This window comes from Megalops cyprinoides, chromosome 19 (genome assembly GCF_013368585.1).
Source record: "Megalops cyprinoides isolate fMegCyp1 chromosome 19, fMegCyp1.pri, whole genome shotgun sequence".
NCBI lineage: Eukaryota > Metazoa > Chordata > Actinopteri > Elopiformes > Megalopidae > Megalops > Megalops cyprinoides.
In genome coordinates this window covers 13,033,940-13,049,885 of record NC_050601.1, presented here as the reverse complement: position 1 = coordinate 13,049,885, position 15,946 = coordinate 13,033,940, and the positions used below count along the sequence as shown (strand labels likewise).

Below are 15,946 nucleotides of genomic sequence, written 5' to 3'. Positions count from 1 at the left end.
ACCAATTAATAAAATATTTGACAGTCCTAAATCCACAAACATCTAGGTTTGGCTCTTGCAGCTTGAAGTACCATGAGTCGTGGGGGGGGGTACAGTCGGGCCCCGATATTTGGCCTTCTTCCACAATGACAGGCCCCAGTGTCATCCAGCTCCAGTGGCACATGGATAGGCTGACAGGGGAGGGAGGGCTGGCTCAGTAGATTCAGGACGAGGGCCCTGACGTCCAGCTATAGTTGGGAGGGAGATACTGGCTGGCAGGCAGCAGCAGGGGCCCATGCACACCATGTTCACTCTCCTGCAGCAAGGCACGTCCGCCCGTCCCGGTCCCACATAACGTGCGGACAGAGGGGCCCCCGTCTTTCACAGACCCCTCCATCCTGCAGAAGAATAGGCCTCATCCAGAAAAAAACATGTTCTGCATTTTGTCTAAAACAGCACAAGAAGGAGTGCAAATAGGAACCAAAAAAAGATTTGGCAGGACAGTTTTCATTGATTAATTAACTAAGGGAGAAGGCATACAGTGCTTTTTTTCCCCCTCCGCCTCTCCTCCATCCGGTCTGCGGAACGAAAAAGCCCTGCCCCGGTACGAGAGGGCCGACCCCTCCTCCAGCAGGGGGGTGAGCCGGGGTCATAGCGGGCGCGGGCGGTGCAGTCCGTCGATGTCGGGGGTGAGCTGGGGGCTGTGGGTGGCCTTGGTGGGCGTCCAGTCCCCCAGAGAGGCCTGCGCCGCCTTGCGATGGGCCAGTCTGTGCGTGATGGAGAAGCCGGCATTGCCCTCCAGCTGCGACAGGACCACCAGCACCTGCCTGCAAGGAGAGAGGGCAGCCGTCAGCGTTAGCATAGCAGCATCGGCTGTTAACATCATCCTAACCAGCACCTTCAGCCAAAAAAATGACACAAGGGTTTATAGAGTAGTCCAAGCTTGGCATCCTGATGGTGAAGGCCACACTTTTCTGGAACACAAACTGCTGTCTTATTGTCACCTCACACATCACCGTGTTGCATCAATCAGACCCAAGACAGGTGAGCAGTGATGTCAAACCCCTGCATGTCACCCTTATTTAGGGAACCTTATAATGCATACATATTCTGTAACTCAATTGTACAACAGAAATCAAGGAAAAGTACCTTGCTTACAGAAGGTTTAAGGCTTAAAAGAGTAACAGCATTCTGCTCAGCTGGGATTCAAACTTATGAACCTCATGTTCAGAGTCCATAGCTCTAACCACAACATCACTTGCTGCTCCTTTAACCTGTAGGCAGTGCATACCTGTGCAAGGGCGGGACGCTGTCAATGGTCTTCAGGCTGCCGCGCGTGGACACCACGTTGAAGCTGTCGGTGCAGTCACACGACACATGAAGGTAGTACTTGGGGTGGCGGTTCTCCACTACCACGATGAGCCCTGCCCAGCCGTGCGTTAGGTAGTAGCACGTCATCCCCTCTCGGCCCTGCAGGGGGAGACAGAGAGCTCGATTCACAGACATCACAGGCCTGCCTCTGCAATGCCGCATTCTCGCTGCTTAAATCAGAGCTCTGCCTCTAGGAATGCAGCTTGCTATGAAGGGGCTCTACACTCTCACATGATCAGGGAAGTTTTGTCTGTAATGACATAAAAAAAGCAGACGTTTCTTGGCTGCACTATGTAATTAAGGGAGGAGTATGCCACGGTGGAAAAAAAAGGCACCTATACTTCTCATTCCACACCACCATGATTAACATACCTACTTACCTACACTTTACACCCCATTCAGTATCATATCACATGGGAGTTGAGAGAAATGTCTCTGGAGGAAATCTAATCTCTGAAAAAAAAAAAAAAACACTGACACACTGGAGTATTGGCCCTCACCTCATGTCTTTCACCCTTGTTCTCTGTCAACAGGATGATGGCGTCGGCAACAGTGGTCGCCAGGGCCTCAACCTGCTCTACCATCACTTGACGAGAGCTGTAGATGGCCAAGATGTACCCTGGGAAGTCCTGGTTGAGGCGCCCAGCGCTGGTGGGACTGGACACTGTGGGCAATAGAAAAACATAAGCAAAGACATCTATCACTGCAATAAAGTGGTGTGTTCCCTCTTTAAAACTCTGTTCCCAAAATAGGTCAAGACGTATAGACTTATACACTGATAGACTGCCACAGAGTACCTATAAAGAAACATTAACACTAGTGTCCTGGCGTCCACACACTGCTCTGGTGTGGGACAACTCAGTACCAGGAAGTCATAATCACACAGTGTATCAAACCATTCTTCAACAATGACTGCTCAGTATGTAATACGTAACTTTACTCCAAAAATGGTGTCAGAGTTACCACAGCTGATGTAAGTCTAAGTCATGTGTGACCCTATGTCCTTTGTAACTATGTCCATGTGCATATGTCTGTGCGGGCCTATGTGTATGTATGTGTGTGTGTGTGTGCGCATGACTCTGCCGTGACAAAGTATGCCTGTGTGTACATATGGCTGCGTGTTCTTCTCACCGGGGGTATGGGACCCTCCAGACATGTCCATCTGCCAGTGGTTGAAGGCGCAGCAGACCACGGCGTACTCCCCCGGCTCCAGCATCACGTCGCAGCCCACAAACTTCTTGACGGCGCGCTTGCTGTGGGACAGCAGCCGGCCCAGCGTCAGCTTGTTCCCGCTGCCGAAGGACGCCCGGAACACCATGATGCACAGGTCCAGCAGGTGGCTGTCCGCCGTGTCCGAGCGCCTGGGACGGGGAGACAGGTAGACACCGTTACACCCTCACACGCCCCCCCCCCCCACCTCGGCTCGTACAGACGCACGCGGGACGTCCCGTACCGGCTGCCCTCCTGGAACAGGGCGAACTCCAGCGCCGTCCTCTCCAGCACCGTCAGCGCGGTGACCGTCACCGGGCCGCTGGCTCGGCTTGGGAAGCAGCCCTGCACACGCACCTCCTGCCAGTCCGAGTGGATCTTACAGATGTCCACCGAGTCAAAGTACCTGCGCGGACACATTTAATGCACACACACAGATAAACATGAGGCAGATGTCCACCGAGTCAAAGTACCTGCGCGGACACATTTAATGCACACACACAGATAAACGTGAGGCAGATGTCCACCGAGTCAAAGTACCTGCGCGGACACATTTAATGCACACACACAGATAAACATGAGGCAGATGTCCACCGAGTCAAAGTACCTGCGCGGACACATTTAATGCACACACACAGATAAACATGAGGCAGATTTCCACAGAGTCAAAGTACCTGCGCGGACACATTTAATGCACACACACAGATAAACATGAGGCAGATTTCCACAGAGTCAAAGTGCCTGCACAAACAGGTTTAATGACATACAAAAAATATGCATCATGCAAATGTCCACCTAGTCCAAGCACCTGAGCAAACAAGTTTAATACGCATAAAAAAAATTTACATGAAGCAGGTTCCCACAGAGTCAAAGTGTCTGTGCAAACACATTACAAACAGAGGTATACATGACGTAGCAGACTAGGGGTCTTGGACAAACCGAAAGAGACAGAAAGGCACTAACAGACAGACAGAGAGACATATGCAGACACAGACACAGATGCAGGCATGCACACGCGCACACACGCACACATGCAAGGAGGAGACAAGTACGGAGATGAAAGGACCGCCAAAATCCTACAGTTGACATGAGCTGATACTGGTGTTATTCGTTAAGTACATCAGCAATTCACATACCGTCCACCTGACAGCAGTATCGTGCTCCAAACGAAGGAGATTCAATTAGAACAAACGGCAACTCATTACCATCGCCAATAGTAACAGGAACCTCGACTACAGCTCCCACGTTTGCACTGAAACGGCCGGTCTGAGTCATGAGGCCCTGAGCCCCATGGAAGACCTGCCCATGCAGTAGCAGGCCTGCACGCGTTCGGAAGCAGAGCAGCACGGCCTCATTAACGAACCCTGCTCTCCACAGACCGCAACCTCACCGTCACAGCCACGGTTCTGCTCATCACTGCTCAGACCCGCAGAGAACCGACAGCTTCCACACTATATAAAAACAAACATCCCCACAGCAAGCGCAGTCTCAACACTGAGCAAAAACAAATATCTCTACAGCAGACAGCCTCAACACTAAAACAATAAAACATAGCCCCGCAGAAAAGACAACCTCAACACCAAAAAAACAAACCTCCCCACAGCAAACGGACAGCGTCATCACCAAACAAACACAAATATCCCCACGGCAAAATCGATTATCCCTGACTTTAAAAATAAAAAGAAATCACTGATTTCAGGTCACTGATCTCAACACCCCGATCTTAAGTCTCTAATCGAGTCATGTGCGATGTAACATGGGAGCTGTAAAAGACAAGGGTTACTCTTCTGACAGAGGCAGACAGAGGGCAACATTTCACAACATCTGTCTTCATATACTGGAAAGCCGTGCAGACAGCGCCCGCGAGTCAGCCGCGTAAACAAGCCAGTCAATTTGATACCGTGCGTTCCTGTGACGGATGGAGAGAGACGCGTCTTTACTAGGCTGAGTCGATTCTCTGGCCGTTATTGATTCTGTTTATGAGAGCGGTGATGAATGCAGAGCGCGGGCGGCTCCGCGATGCTTACACCCCCCAGCCCCCCCTCCGCTCTGACAGATCAGACGCAGAAACAAACGCACTGCGAGCTGCGAACACTCATCCCTGCGTGTCCTCGGGAGCCGGGACGCTGAGGGGGTGACACAGAGGAACAAAGCGAGGGGCACCGGAGACCCGCTCAACTGCGCGTGTTCTTTCGCTCAACTTTTGATTTGAGCAGGGCTTTGATGTGGGCCAAACAGAAGCGCTGACGTATATTCAGCCCGCTGTCAGCCTGCTTTCCGGGCCCTCTCAAACACAAAGGCTGCAAATTGCATCAAAAAGAAGAAACTGCTTCGTCTGCACTGTTAGAAAAGGTTTCTTTTCATTTGCATTTGCTGTTTTGGTGGCCCGTAACTTATTGGTTCATTTGCGAGGCCTTTTCTCTTGGCGTTATGATAACTGGCACTGCAAAGACAGGCCCCCGTGGAATGACGGTTCACGCGCCTTTGTGGAAGTCTTTGTTTTCCCCACATCTGCTCCTGTCAACCGTCGACAATTGTCTCAATTTGCGAGGGAAGCTAAACAATGCAGTGAAGTAGGATGAACCACTAGGGGGCAGTACAGCCCAACGCGCAACGTTTTCCTAGGGGTACGGCACAACTGTGATGTTTTGACACATCATCATTTTAAAAAGTTCACCAAGAACAGGGAAGTGTGCTCACGGCCTTAGAGAAGCTAAAGGCAAGGTGTGGTTTGGCATGTGCAGCTGGTGACTGGGAGGCATTTGAACACTTAAACCATAACAGGATACATTTTATAAAGGCAAACGTGGCAGCCTTACATTCTAAATTCCACCCAGCCGGTTTGCACTCACCAAACAGGTCCCTGACACGGTAACATCACCCTGCATACCTGTCTTGACTTGCGTACCATCTCCCAGGAATGGGCATATTTTGATTCATCCACCACATGCCCCTTTCCCCTCTCATGCTTTCCAACCAATGCGATTGCTGCATTATATGTCCACATCATAAAACCAACATTACTTTGTGCTGGGCACATCAGTTCTAATGGATTTCTACTCTACCAGTGAAAATATCAGCAAGCCATTTGACAGGAATCAACCCATAGACCCCTCAGACTATAACAGAAATTTAATTTTTTTAACCCAGTAGAAATAGTGGACTGTTTTGCAAGCTGTTCGTGCACTGTTATGGGTGGCAGTGCAGCATAGTGGTAAGGACTCGTAACCGAAAGGTTGCCGGTTCAATTCCCCCCTGGGGCACTGCTGCTGTACCCTTGGCTACAGTACTTAGCCCACAACTGTCTCAGTAAATATCCAGCTGTATAAACAGACATGTGAAAACTGTGACCTCTGTAAGCCGCTCTGGATAAGAGCATCTGCTAAATATTAATGATGTAATGCAATGTGATGCACTCTCAGAGCTCCTCAGCTCTGCACTCACTTGATGAAGTCCCCGTACTCCATCCAGAAAACGCCCTCGCTGCTGCCGTGGGCCATCAGCTCGTGCCGCAGGTGCTGGGGCCAGTCGGGCCACTCGTCCGACCAGCTGCCGTTCCAGGAAAAGCGTCCCCAGGGGTTCCTCAGCCGCAGCAACCTGGGATTAGGGACGGGGGAGGGACGGGAGAGGGACAGGAGGGGGAGTGGGACAGGGGGTGAGCGGGGGGACAACGACTGAGCGCACCTCATATGCTTTCTTCACTGCCAAAAGGATGTTTCCGCAAAGATTTAACAGCACGCGCTAATTAAACGTTAGTCCAATTCCTTTGCAAGAATGAAAATGAAAACGATTGGCCTGTATCAACCACCCGTTGTTAGCAATAAAAAATGTGACTGACGTGGTGATGCGTGCTCTAATCTGCACGGTGCTGAATTCTCACATGGACATTCTGACACGCTCATGGATGTTGGTTTGATTTAACGCCTTTCTTATCCGAGCTGTTTGTGCCCCCCCAACCCCCCCCCGCGCCTCTCACCTGTAGCCCTGCACGTCCCGCACGTCCAAGATGGAGTAGGCGTGGCGCGGGCGCAGCCCCAGGGACTCGTACACCGTGTCGTCCACTTTCATGTTACCCCCTCCGCAGGACGCCCCCATCAAGAACCTGACATGGACAGACGGAAAGACAGAGAGGCAGTCTATGACCAGATAGGTGGCAGGGGCGTAGTCAGGACCTCGCCAACCAACACTGCTCCCATAATGAGTGCAGAGGAAAAACAGCAGATACAGAGTTAATTTATCAGTTGCTCTTAGAACAAAGCGAATCAAGGCAGAGCAAAAATCCAAATATTGGTTACAAACAAATACGATACTTACAGGAAGACCATAATTAAATGAGGGCAGGTTAAATGCAGGTAAACTTGCGAAATCTGAATTTAGACAAGAGCACAGTATAAAGTGAGGTCCCACTGGTGAGTTAACAGCCATGTTAAATCCAGTACTTAGTCTCAAATTCTATTTTAAAATGTCAACAGACCCAGAATCTGTAACTGCCTGAGGAAAGGTATCCCGAAAGAGAGGGGCAGAACTGCTTAAGGCTTATGTGCAGCTGAGGATGGACCGAGCACCAGTGGACGCAGTGAGACGCAAGTCTCTAAGTGCTGGCTCTAAAAAAACACATGAAAACCACCATGAGGCACAGTTCCTTGAATTCCAAACAAGCAGCATGAAATCACAATCGAAACCCCCAGGCTGATGGTTTAGCTGCCTCTGACTTTGGGGCAAAGGTTGATATTTACAATTACATTCCATCCAGATTTTTTTTTTTTTTTGTTGACCTGTGTTGAACGTTGACAGTGCTCTCTGAGGACTGCTCTGATCTGGCCACAGCCGCATCCAAACCATTTAAAAATCCAGAGCAGTAAAGGAGTTTGAGCTTCTGCATCAGCTCAGCCAATCATGTTTATCTGAAGACGTGGAAATTAACTACTGAAGCAGGTGAGAAGAGGTTATACATTCCTAGCATTGTGAGCACAAGAGGCATAAGCTCCTCGCCCCCACACCCTTGTGATTATCTGCCTTTGGGTGTTTGACTGAAGTGCTTCGGGGCGCCGGCTCATTAGAACACGCAGGGTGCAGCCGGAGCGAGCCCAGGGGCAGCTGGGAGAGGTAATGAACACCCCTGTGCGCGTATGAGCAGGAGGGGAAGCAGGAGGAGGACGCGCAACCTCAGCGCCATCGTGAGGGCCGGGCCCTTCCGCTTCAAACACAGAGTGCCCTTTAACAGAATTTGCAAAGATGAATTATGTGTTTGTAAAGAAATGAGTCATGTTCTTCGCATCATAGTTTTCAGGCAGTCACCTGGCACTTATGTGCCAGATAGGCTTTCATACTAATGTCAAAATAGCTACACTGGACCAGTGAGAGAGCAACAGAGAAATCCTATTAATCACACTGATCAAAACACCTTTAAAACCACTGAGGCATTAAGACCGAACACAGTCTTCATTTAATCAATGGTTATAAATAATTCAATTAAGCTGACGATGGAGAAGAGCAACAGTGCACCTTGAACAGGTACGATGGCTTTTCTGGGGTGGTGCTACGGAGCAGAGAGGGGAGATGAGCAACAGCCAATGGTGGTAATGGGGCCTACAAGGGGCCCGGTGAGGAAGACACTGATCGCTCATGCCACAGCCACCGCCCACCTCAGCTGTGCCAGGACACTGAGCCCGGCTCTCCTCATGCCACCCCACAGCCAGTCTGTCTCATCTCTGTCACTTTGCTTGGCGGCGGTATCAGATATAGACTACAAATGGCGATACACACAGACCCTGAGGGCTCTGGAGGAAGACGCTCAGGCAACCCTGTAACGCTGCCCGGGTAGTGTCAGCAAGACACAGAGCGCTAGGATAAAGCGCACCTGCTACAGCTCAGATGGCATTATTTTAGAGTCCTTGAGATTGGCATGAATATGCTGAAGCCAAACTCTTGTGTCCTTCGTGTGATGTTTGTATTTAGGCACATTCAGGCATTGTTCTGTACCAAGGTCAGTTACCTCCCATCCATCTCTGTCAAACCCTCACCTTCTCTTACACTATCCTTCTTCCCTCACAGCCATGGCCCTCCGTCCCAAAATCCATGACCCCCTCTCTCCCTAGAGCCATACTTTCTCCCTCTCTCCCTAAATCCATCCCCCTCTCTCCCTAGTCATACTCTCATCCTACAGCCATGTCCCTCTCCCCCTAAATTTATGCCCCCTCTCTCCGTATAGCCACGCCTCCCCTCTCCCTGAATCCATGACCCCTCTCTCCACTCAGCCATACTTCCCCTCTTCCAAAATCCACCCCCTTCTCTCCCTAAGGTCCTGCCTCCTGCCTCCTCCCCCCCTCTCTCTCTCTCTCTCTGTCTCTCACCATGAACTCTCTCCTTTGTCACGCTCCATCTGTGTGCCACTCACCCGGCCTCCTTGGAGCTGAGCATCTTGGCCCAGATGAGGTCGGTGTCGATGGGCTCCTCGCGGGGGTTGGTGGAGCTGACCTGCAGCATGAGCGAGTCGCAGGGGGCGCCGGTGAGCGTGGCCAGGCCCTCGATGGCGCGGCCCGCCTGCAGGGCGAAGTAGGAGCCATGCAGCTTGGCCAGGGCCTTCTCGATCAGAGCCACCCACAGCTGCTTCCTCTGGGCCTGTGGGCACGAGGGATGGGGGGGGGGTGAGAGGACTCACAGTCCACAGCGCGGGACATTAAAACGCTTCATCTGCGCCGTGCCCGTTATGAAAGGCACTAATGCTCTTCTTTTAAGAGAAAGCTGATGTTTGAAGATAATGATGGCGGAGACCGGGGTGCGTTTCACCCGGCAGAGGTTTAACAGCGGGAGCCGATGGGCTCCGCTAGATCCGAACGGCCATTTAGACCGGGGGCCGCTTGGACAAGCCGCACACTCCTTAAAGCATCCCATCTGTTGCAGAGTAATGAGGAGTCAGAACTGCTTGCATAATGACTGCATTTGGAACGCAGCGTTCTAAAATCAATCATTCCATACGAAAAGATCGCTGAAGGAAAAGTAAGTAGGATTTATACGAGCATTAGACGAATACATTTTATTCCCCATCCATTTGCAAACCCCGGGCGCTAAAGGATTTCACGAAGTCATTAACTCTGGAATCAATATGATTTTCCCCCACATATTGTGCTCAATTAAGCTATTGATAACTGATGGAGTGTTATGCAGGGGGTTGACAGGAACTGAGATTGATTCGTGCCGGTAAACAATCAAGCACTCACAGGCCCATATGTTTGTGTGTCTTAACACCAATCAACTATCCACACAAGCAAGCAGATACTCCTTTACAAGCGGGTTCAACAGAGAGAGACAGCAAGGGACACCCAGCACGGGCCCCCACCCCACTCCCAAAGCAAACTGTTCTTTCACGCCCAGACTAAACAAGTTTCTCTCTCCCTACCACACAGAGTCTGTGTCAGGCTGTTTGAATGTAACAAAAGGCCTTCACGCAAGCAAGGCCAGCAATACGCTGGGTGTCAGACTCAAGGTTTACAGGATAGGTGGAAACGCAGCGCGTGTGAGAAGGCCTAGCCAGCGCGGTTTGCCGCAGTGGTGCTGGCTCCAGCGCAGCGGGCAGAACCGGCGAGGGGAGAACTGCAGCAGCTTTACCCTTGCCCTAGCCTTAACCCGGTCCGCTCAAAGCGACGCGAACATGTAGAACGGTCAAAGTCCATGACAACAAAAACAGGCAGAACCTGGGAAACAGGACAAGGTGCAGCAAGGAGAGCAGGCCATAAGGTAAGCACAGCCCCACTCAACAACACTCACGTGTAACACACTAAACCGGCCACTGCTGCAAGGTGATATTCACTGCAGTGTTTCTCTTCCTGCACCGAATCTGATTGCATTGATCATGAGTCACCATAGAACAATACTGATGATTGAATTGGGCAGCAGTGTGGTGTAGTGGTAAGGAGTAGGACTGGCAACCAACGGGTCGCTGTTTCAATTCCCTTATGGGGTACTGCTGTTGTACCCTTGCACAAAGTACTTGACCCACAATTGCCGCAGTAAATATCCGCCTGTATAAATGGATAAAATTGTAACTGATGTAAATCACTCTGGATAAGAGCGTCTGTTAAATGACGATAATGTAATGTAATGATTTACTGTGAACAGATACACCCCCTGTAGGACCGGCTCACCTGGGAGAAGAGCAGGTATCCGTACTCATCGCAGGGCAGCATGTCGTCCACCAGCACGGTGGTCCAGGTGCCGTCCTTGCAGAGCCGCACCTGGTACGCCCCCTCCTGGCAGATGACCCTGGTGATCATCACTCGCTCCACCAGATCGGGCCGCTCCGCCAGCACCGCCAGGGCACTCAGGAACCTGCAGGGGGAGCCAGGGAGTCAGAAGGGGAATGCGAGCCAGGCGCACTGCATGCATTGTGACAGAATCTGGGGTCTGCTCTGAAAGCACTGCTGCCCTTTTAATGGATAAAGAAGAGAAGAGGAGACAGGAGGACACAGAGAAAAAGAAAAGACCGAAAACAGGGAAAAATGAAACCAAGTGCAAAAAAGAAAGAGAAAAGCTTTGTACATGTGTTTGCACATCTAGCAGTGAATTGTTGACATTCCTGGACAGCTTTTTCTGCTGGGGCTTTTTAAACACACCCAGAGTGAAAGCACCTTGCCAAATCATTACTCATAAATTACCTTTAAGATGCAATGCAATGACCTTTGCGTAAATGTACAGGAGAACAATGCGATCTTTCCCCCAGATATACATGTGTCTGTGAGGACACGCGTACACACACACACACACACACACACACACACACACACACACACGTGTGATCGAGTGCAAATGCGCACATGCACTTCCTGTCTCACCAGCAGTTTCCCAGCAGGCCCTGCAGGATGTCGGAGGGCCGTGGGGTGCGAAACACAGACCACTTGACGCCTCTGTCCTTAAAGTTGTTGCAGTTGATCTCGTGGGGGCGGAGCCACTTCTTGACCCGCTGCTGCACGCTGTCGCCCTCGGGGAAGCCCACCGACCGAGGGCCGGGCGGGAAGCTGTCGTCCACAAAGTTCACCGAATTCTGGGAAGAGAGACAAATCCATCACCGAACGCCCGCCAAACACGTCGCAAGGCCACAGCAGGTGCAGGCTCACGCATGACAGCTCGCATTTCAGAACAACAAAGGACTATAGGAGAGAACGTTTCATTCAGAGCTTCGCCCATTCGGCCCTCGGGTATCACAGAATCCTGCGCGTGTTTGCAAACAAGTAGGAGAAACCGATACATCGACTTTATCAGAATGAGTCAGGATGTCCTGACAGGCTGCAGAGCACACTGAAGCCTGGAAAGGTACACTGAGACCTACTGTCCACATGGAAGACACAGGGCCCCAGTGTCAGCACTGACAGATGGACTTCTCATCTTCCCAGACTCGCCCTGTCAGCACATCTTAATTAAGACGTCCTAGCATCCCACAACGCCTTGCGCCCAGCCAGGCCCGCACCCGCTCCCGCCTCCCTCCGAAGCGGCCGTCTTCGGCTCTGTCTGCACACCACCGAGCCGCGAAACCCGAGGGGGTAACGGCCGATCAAAGCCTTACACCCCTCTGCTTTATCAACTTAATTAACTTATCTGAAGACAAATTACCAAAATTAAGGAAAGTGTGACTGCTCATTCCCTTAGTGCTCAGAGGCTCAGAGCCGTGGCCTAAAAAGAGTCAAACTGCTTTTCACTGACGTCAACACATTTTCAGAGAGCATATTGGGGAGGGTAAGGTGGGGGGGGGGTCTTTAAGTTCACTGCAAGCTAAAGCGAAATGCAGCAGGCCATTGGCCTCGCAGCCGTGCATTCTAATTTTTCTGAGCTGATAGCCCTGAGGCTCTGGTGGGACAGAATGGATTAAACAGTTCTTCGGGCTGGGAGGCTGCCAGCGTCAGAGCGGCGACCCCCCCCCCCCCCCCCCCCCCACCTCCACCACCAGCCCCTCCCGCTCAAGAGAGCGCTGGCTGCATTGCTACGCAGACCGGGGCTCTCTCTGTACGGCCACTGGCAGCTGCGACTTCAAAAAGACACAGCCAGTCATGTCGGCTGCAATTAAATCACTCGCTTAACGTCCGTTGGAACCGTTGTCAAAGCGGCCTTTAAAAAGGGAAACGGACTGATAAGGGTGTGGCTGTGGGGAGGTGGGGGGTGGCGGGGCGGCCAGAGGAAAGCACGCCGTGGCCGTTGGCAGCGTTTGGGGGGAATGAGTGACATGGCTCCCTGGTACCAGAGGAAGGCTGGTCCACAGAGGCAATCAGCGCCCTGGAAGAGAGAGTTCAGTCCCCAGCCGTTGGAGGGACCACGCAGGGCTGTGCAGGACCCCACACGCTTAACCAAAAACACAATTAAGGAGGACAGAAGGAATCAGGGTGCCAGTGGCACAGAGCCCTGTCTCTCTCTCTCTCTCTCTCTCTCTCTCTCCCTCTCTCTTTCTCTCTCTCTCTCTCTGCGCTGTAGATTTAATTATGTACGCTTTCAGAAGCTGCATAATTGCCGCCGCTGCCTCTATAAATAGTCCCCCTCCCTTCACCTTCGCCTATGGAGGCAGTCAGGGAGGCACGTGCGCCCGGAATGACAGCCTCTTTGTATTTTTACATTTTATTTGCATCGGGAAGCGACTGGCTAAGAATTGCGTCTCCTCCGCCTCCTGCCCCCCGGGGAGAGCAGGCAGAGACGCCGTTCAGCAAACTCCCTCAGGTGCGCAGGGCAAAACACACAGTGCATTTATGGATACCAAAAAAAGCTACGGGGCGCTGGGAAGTCAAACAACTTCTTCATTCGCTCCACTTCCCTATGCTTGCTTGTGATAGGTTGCGACGGCTGGCTAATCGGAAGGCACGAGCTCTGCAGCTCTGCACTGACTCATGGATGCTCTTCGGATGCACCAAGGTGGGCCTTGCATTAATCCCTCATTAGTCTGAATGGATTTTGGTTGATAACGAGAGGGACGGCAATAAGTAATAGTCAAAACATTGACCAAAAAGACCCCCCGAAGGGCTCATTCATACTCAAAGTCCACAAATAACAACACACTTCAACACCTCCCTTTTAAAGCAAATTGAGGACTTCTCCCCTTAACTGCAGATGAGTTAGTTATTCTGTGGCTTAGTTTGTATGCTGGGCTCTAATTATGAAAGGGACTAGAGCTCTAGTAAAAGGCTGAAATTTTCCCTCATTTCCCTCACCAACATTAACTCCAACTGATCTAACCTAACATGTCCTGTAAGGTATTCACACCGAAGGCTCCATCAGTTACTAAACCACAGAAAAAATTCATCATCAAACTTTTTTTTTGAGGATCACATGAAATAATTTCCCTACAGAGAGAAAATGTCCTCTAACTGTAATGAAAAAGCTTCAGAGTGCTCTGTGATAAAATGATCTAACCTTTACTCTGAACAACTGGTGACAAAAGCCCACTGACAGAAGGCCATTTTCTTTATGAGCACAGGAAGCTTTTTCAGACACTAAATAAGAACTTATTTCATTACGGTCATGGCAACATAAGAGTTACCCGGTTATGAAGGAAAGTATTTAGCGGTCAATTCTGCGACAACCTTCCTTTCCCTGCAAAGACAAGCAGACCTCAAGCACTTAGCATCAGGCAAGCTCCATTAACATCCGATCCTCTTATTGATACAGGAGACAGGAGAGAGACAGACAGGCGACACTGGTGGAATTGAGATAAATCCAAGGTCAAGGGCAACAGACAGACGGACTGACAGTATTGATGGATGTCGAAGCGTGCACAGGCATGGGGGAACGATTTGTTTAGATCAGTGTCAGCCCCGGTCTTCCTCTCTCCTCTCCCAAGGCCCTAATGACAGTGGGCTATGACAGAAAAGGGGCAGAAGCCGCGCTTGATGTAGTCATCCCATTATCCCCGCGGAGTCTCCAAAGACAGCCCGTTTGCCGCTGAGCGTTATTTGGCTGGCTGTGCTACGAGACTTAGCCCATGTCTCCCGCCACTCTGCTAAGGCTGAGCCAGAACTGGGCTCTGATCAGTGTTTATTTTCAGATAAACAGTGACACCAATCAGTAACACATTCAGAGGACAAACACTCGGCCGAGGGCGTGTAATACGTCTAATCATTAGCGGGATGCAAAAAAAACAAAAAAAAAAACACCATCAGTCTCTCCTGGCAGCGGAGCAATTCCACAGTAAATTTAGGCAAAACTGTGGCTGCCATTATTAATAATTGAACTTGTTTATTTTGTCACTTCATCAAGCTCGCGCAAATTGCAGTCTGTTGCTCTATGTTCGCGGATCGGCACTTACTGCTAATATCGCCTTAATTTTATATTCTGCTGGCTTTGTTCGAGCCCATTTGTGTTAAATCGCTGTCTCCTCTGAGTGTCTGGGGGGGGGGGGTTGTAGTGTTCAGACAGATCATCGCTTCTCTCTGACTCATTCCTCCTGAGATCCACCATCAGCCTGGGGGCAGCGGTGGCAGGCGCACACCAGGCAAAGAGCACTTAGCTTCACTTTTACAACAGAAAATCTCCCGAATCTCCTGGGCTCTCCGGCTTCTTCCGCCATTATACCTCTCGGAGGACTGTTGCCGCAAGAGGGTGGTTATTTCACCGAGGGTCTTCCAAGGACGGGGAACAAACGCAGAGGCGCACAAACGAAGCAAATCAGCCGCCGCGACCGTGAAAGACAGCCCCAATTTCTGCTGAAATTCTCATAACGAATTCAGTCATGGCGGAGCGATACATAGGTATGCTTGACTGCCTTCCCTACAATACGGCAGACAAAGCTCACCTTACTAAACCTAATCAGAGAGCTGCTTAACATGTATTGCCACATTAAAAAAATACAGACTTTGAAACTCAGGAGTCACTCAGAGAAACGGCAATTTAATGAAGCTTCAACTTCAGTTCAACAAACGCTGCAGATATTGCCCAGGGCATGAAGACCCAACTCTGTGAGAAATGAAGCGACAAAATAAACAGGGAAAAAAAAAAAGGGCACAAATCGATGGAACGCGCTTCCGTTAAAACTAAACCCACGGTGACCTCTCCCCAGTTTCTCCTGCGGGCAGCTTTACAGCCTCCACAGGAGCCGGGACACGGGAGCGAAGACGTCACGTCCAAATTTAACCTCAGCTGTCACAGCGGATATTCTGTACGCGACTCACGGGAGACGGTTACGCGGGAGGGAGAGGAGGGCTCGTTTAACCAATCCCGTCTCGGGTGAAGAGCGAGGGAGGCGGGAGAGGGGAGGTCAGGGCGTACCTCTCTGCAGAAGCTGACGATGTTCTCCCAGAGCTCCTTGGCCTCGCCCTCGTCGGTCCGGCGACGGGCCTCCACGTGCACGCTCTCCCGCCTCTTCAGGGGCTTGGCCCCCTTACGCAGGGTGAAGTACTGCTGGGGCGTGTGGCAG

At 51.1% G+C, this 15,946-nt stretch overlaps 1 protein-coding gene across 2 annotated transcripts in view; it reads right to left on the bottom strand.

The window, feature by feature from the left end:
- LOC118794807 (calpain-15-like) overlaps positions 1 to 15,946 on the bottom strand; it is a 46,611-nt gene continuing 30,665 nt past the window's right edge. For both annotated transcript variants that reach the window (XM_036553085.1, XM_036553086.1), the window contains exons 2-12: positions 15,799 to 15,946; positions 11,391 to 11,599; positions 10,704 to 10,887; positions 8,957 to 9,180; positions 6,536 to 6,661; positions 6,004 to 6,156; positions 2,804 to 2,965; positions 2,482 to 2,711; positions 1,851 to 2,014; positions 1,271 to 1,449; positions 1 to 806 (exon numbers count right to left, since the gene is read on the bottom strand). The exon at positions 15,799 to 15,946 is cut by the window's right edge and continues 1,440 nt beyond it. In XM_036553085.1, the coding sequence (XP_036408978.1) occupies positions 629 to 806; positions 1,271 to 1,449; positions 1,851 to 2,014; positions 2,482 to 2,711; positions 2,804 to 2,965; positions 6,004 to 6,156; positions 6,536 to 6,661; positions 8,957 to 9,180; positions 10,704 to 10,887; positions 11,391 to 11,599; positions 15,799 to 15,946 (1,957 nt within the window). In that variant the 3' untranslated portion in view covers positions 1 to 628. The remainder of the gene's footprint in view (positions 807 to 1,270; positions 1,450 to 1,850; positions 2,015 to 2,481; positions 2,712 to 2,803; positions 2,966 to 6,003; positions 6,157 to 6,535; positions 6,662 to 8,956; positions 9,181 to 10,703; positions 10,888 to 11,390; positions 11,600 to 15,798) is intronic.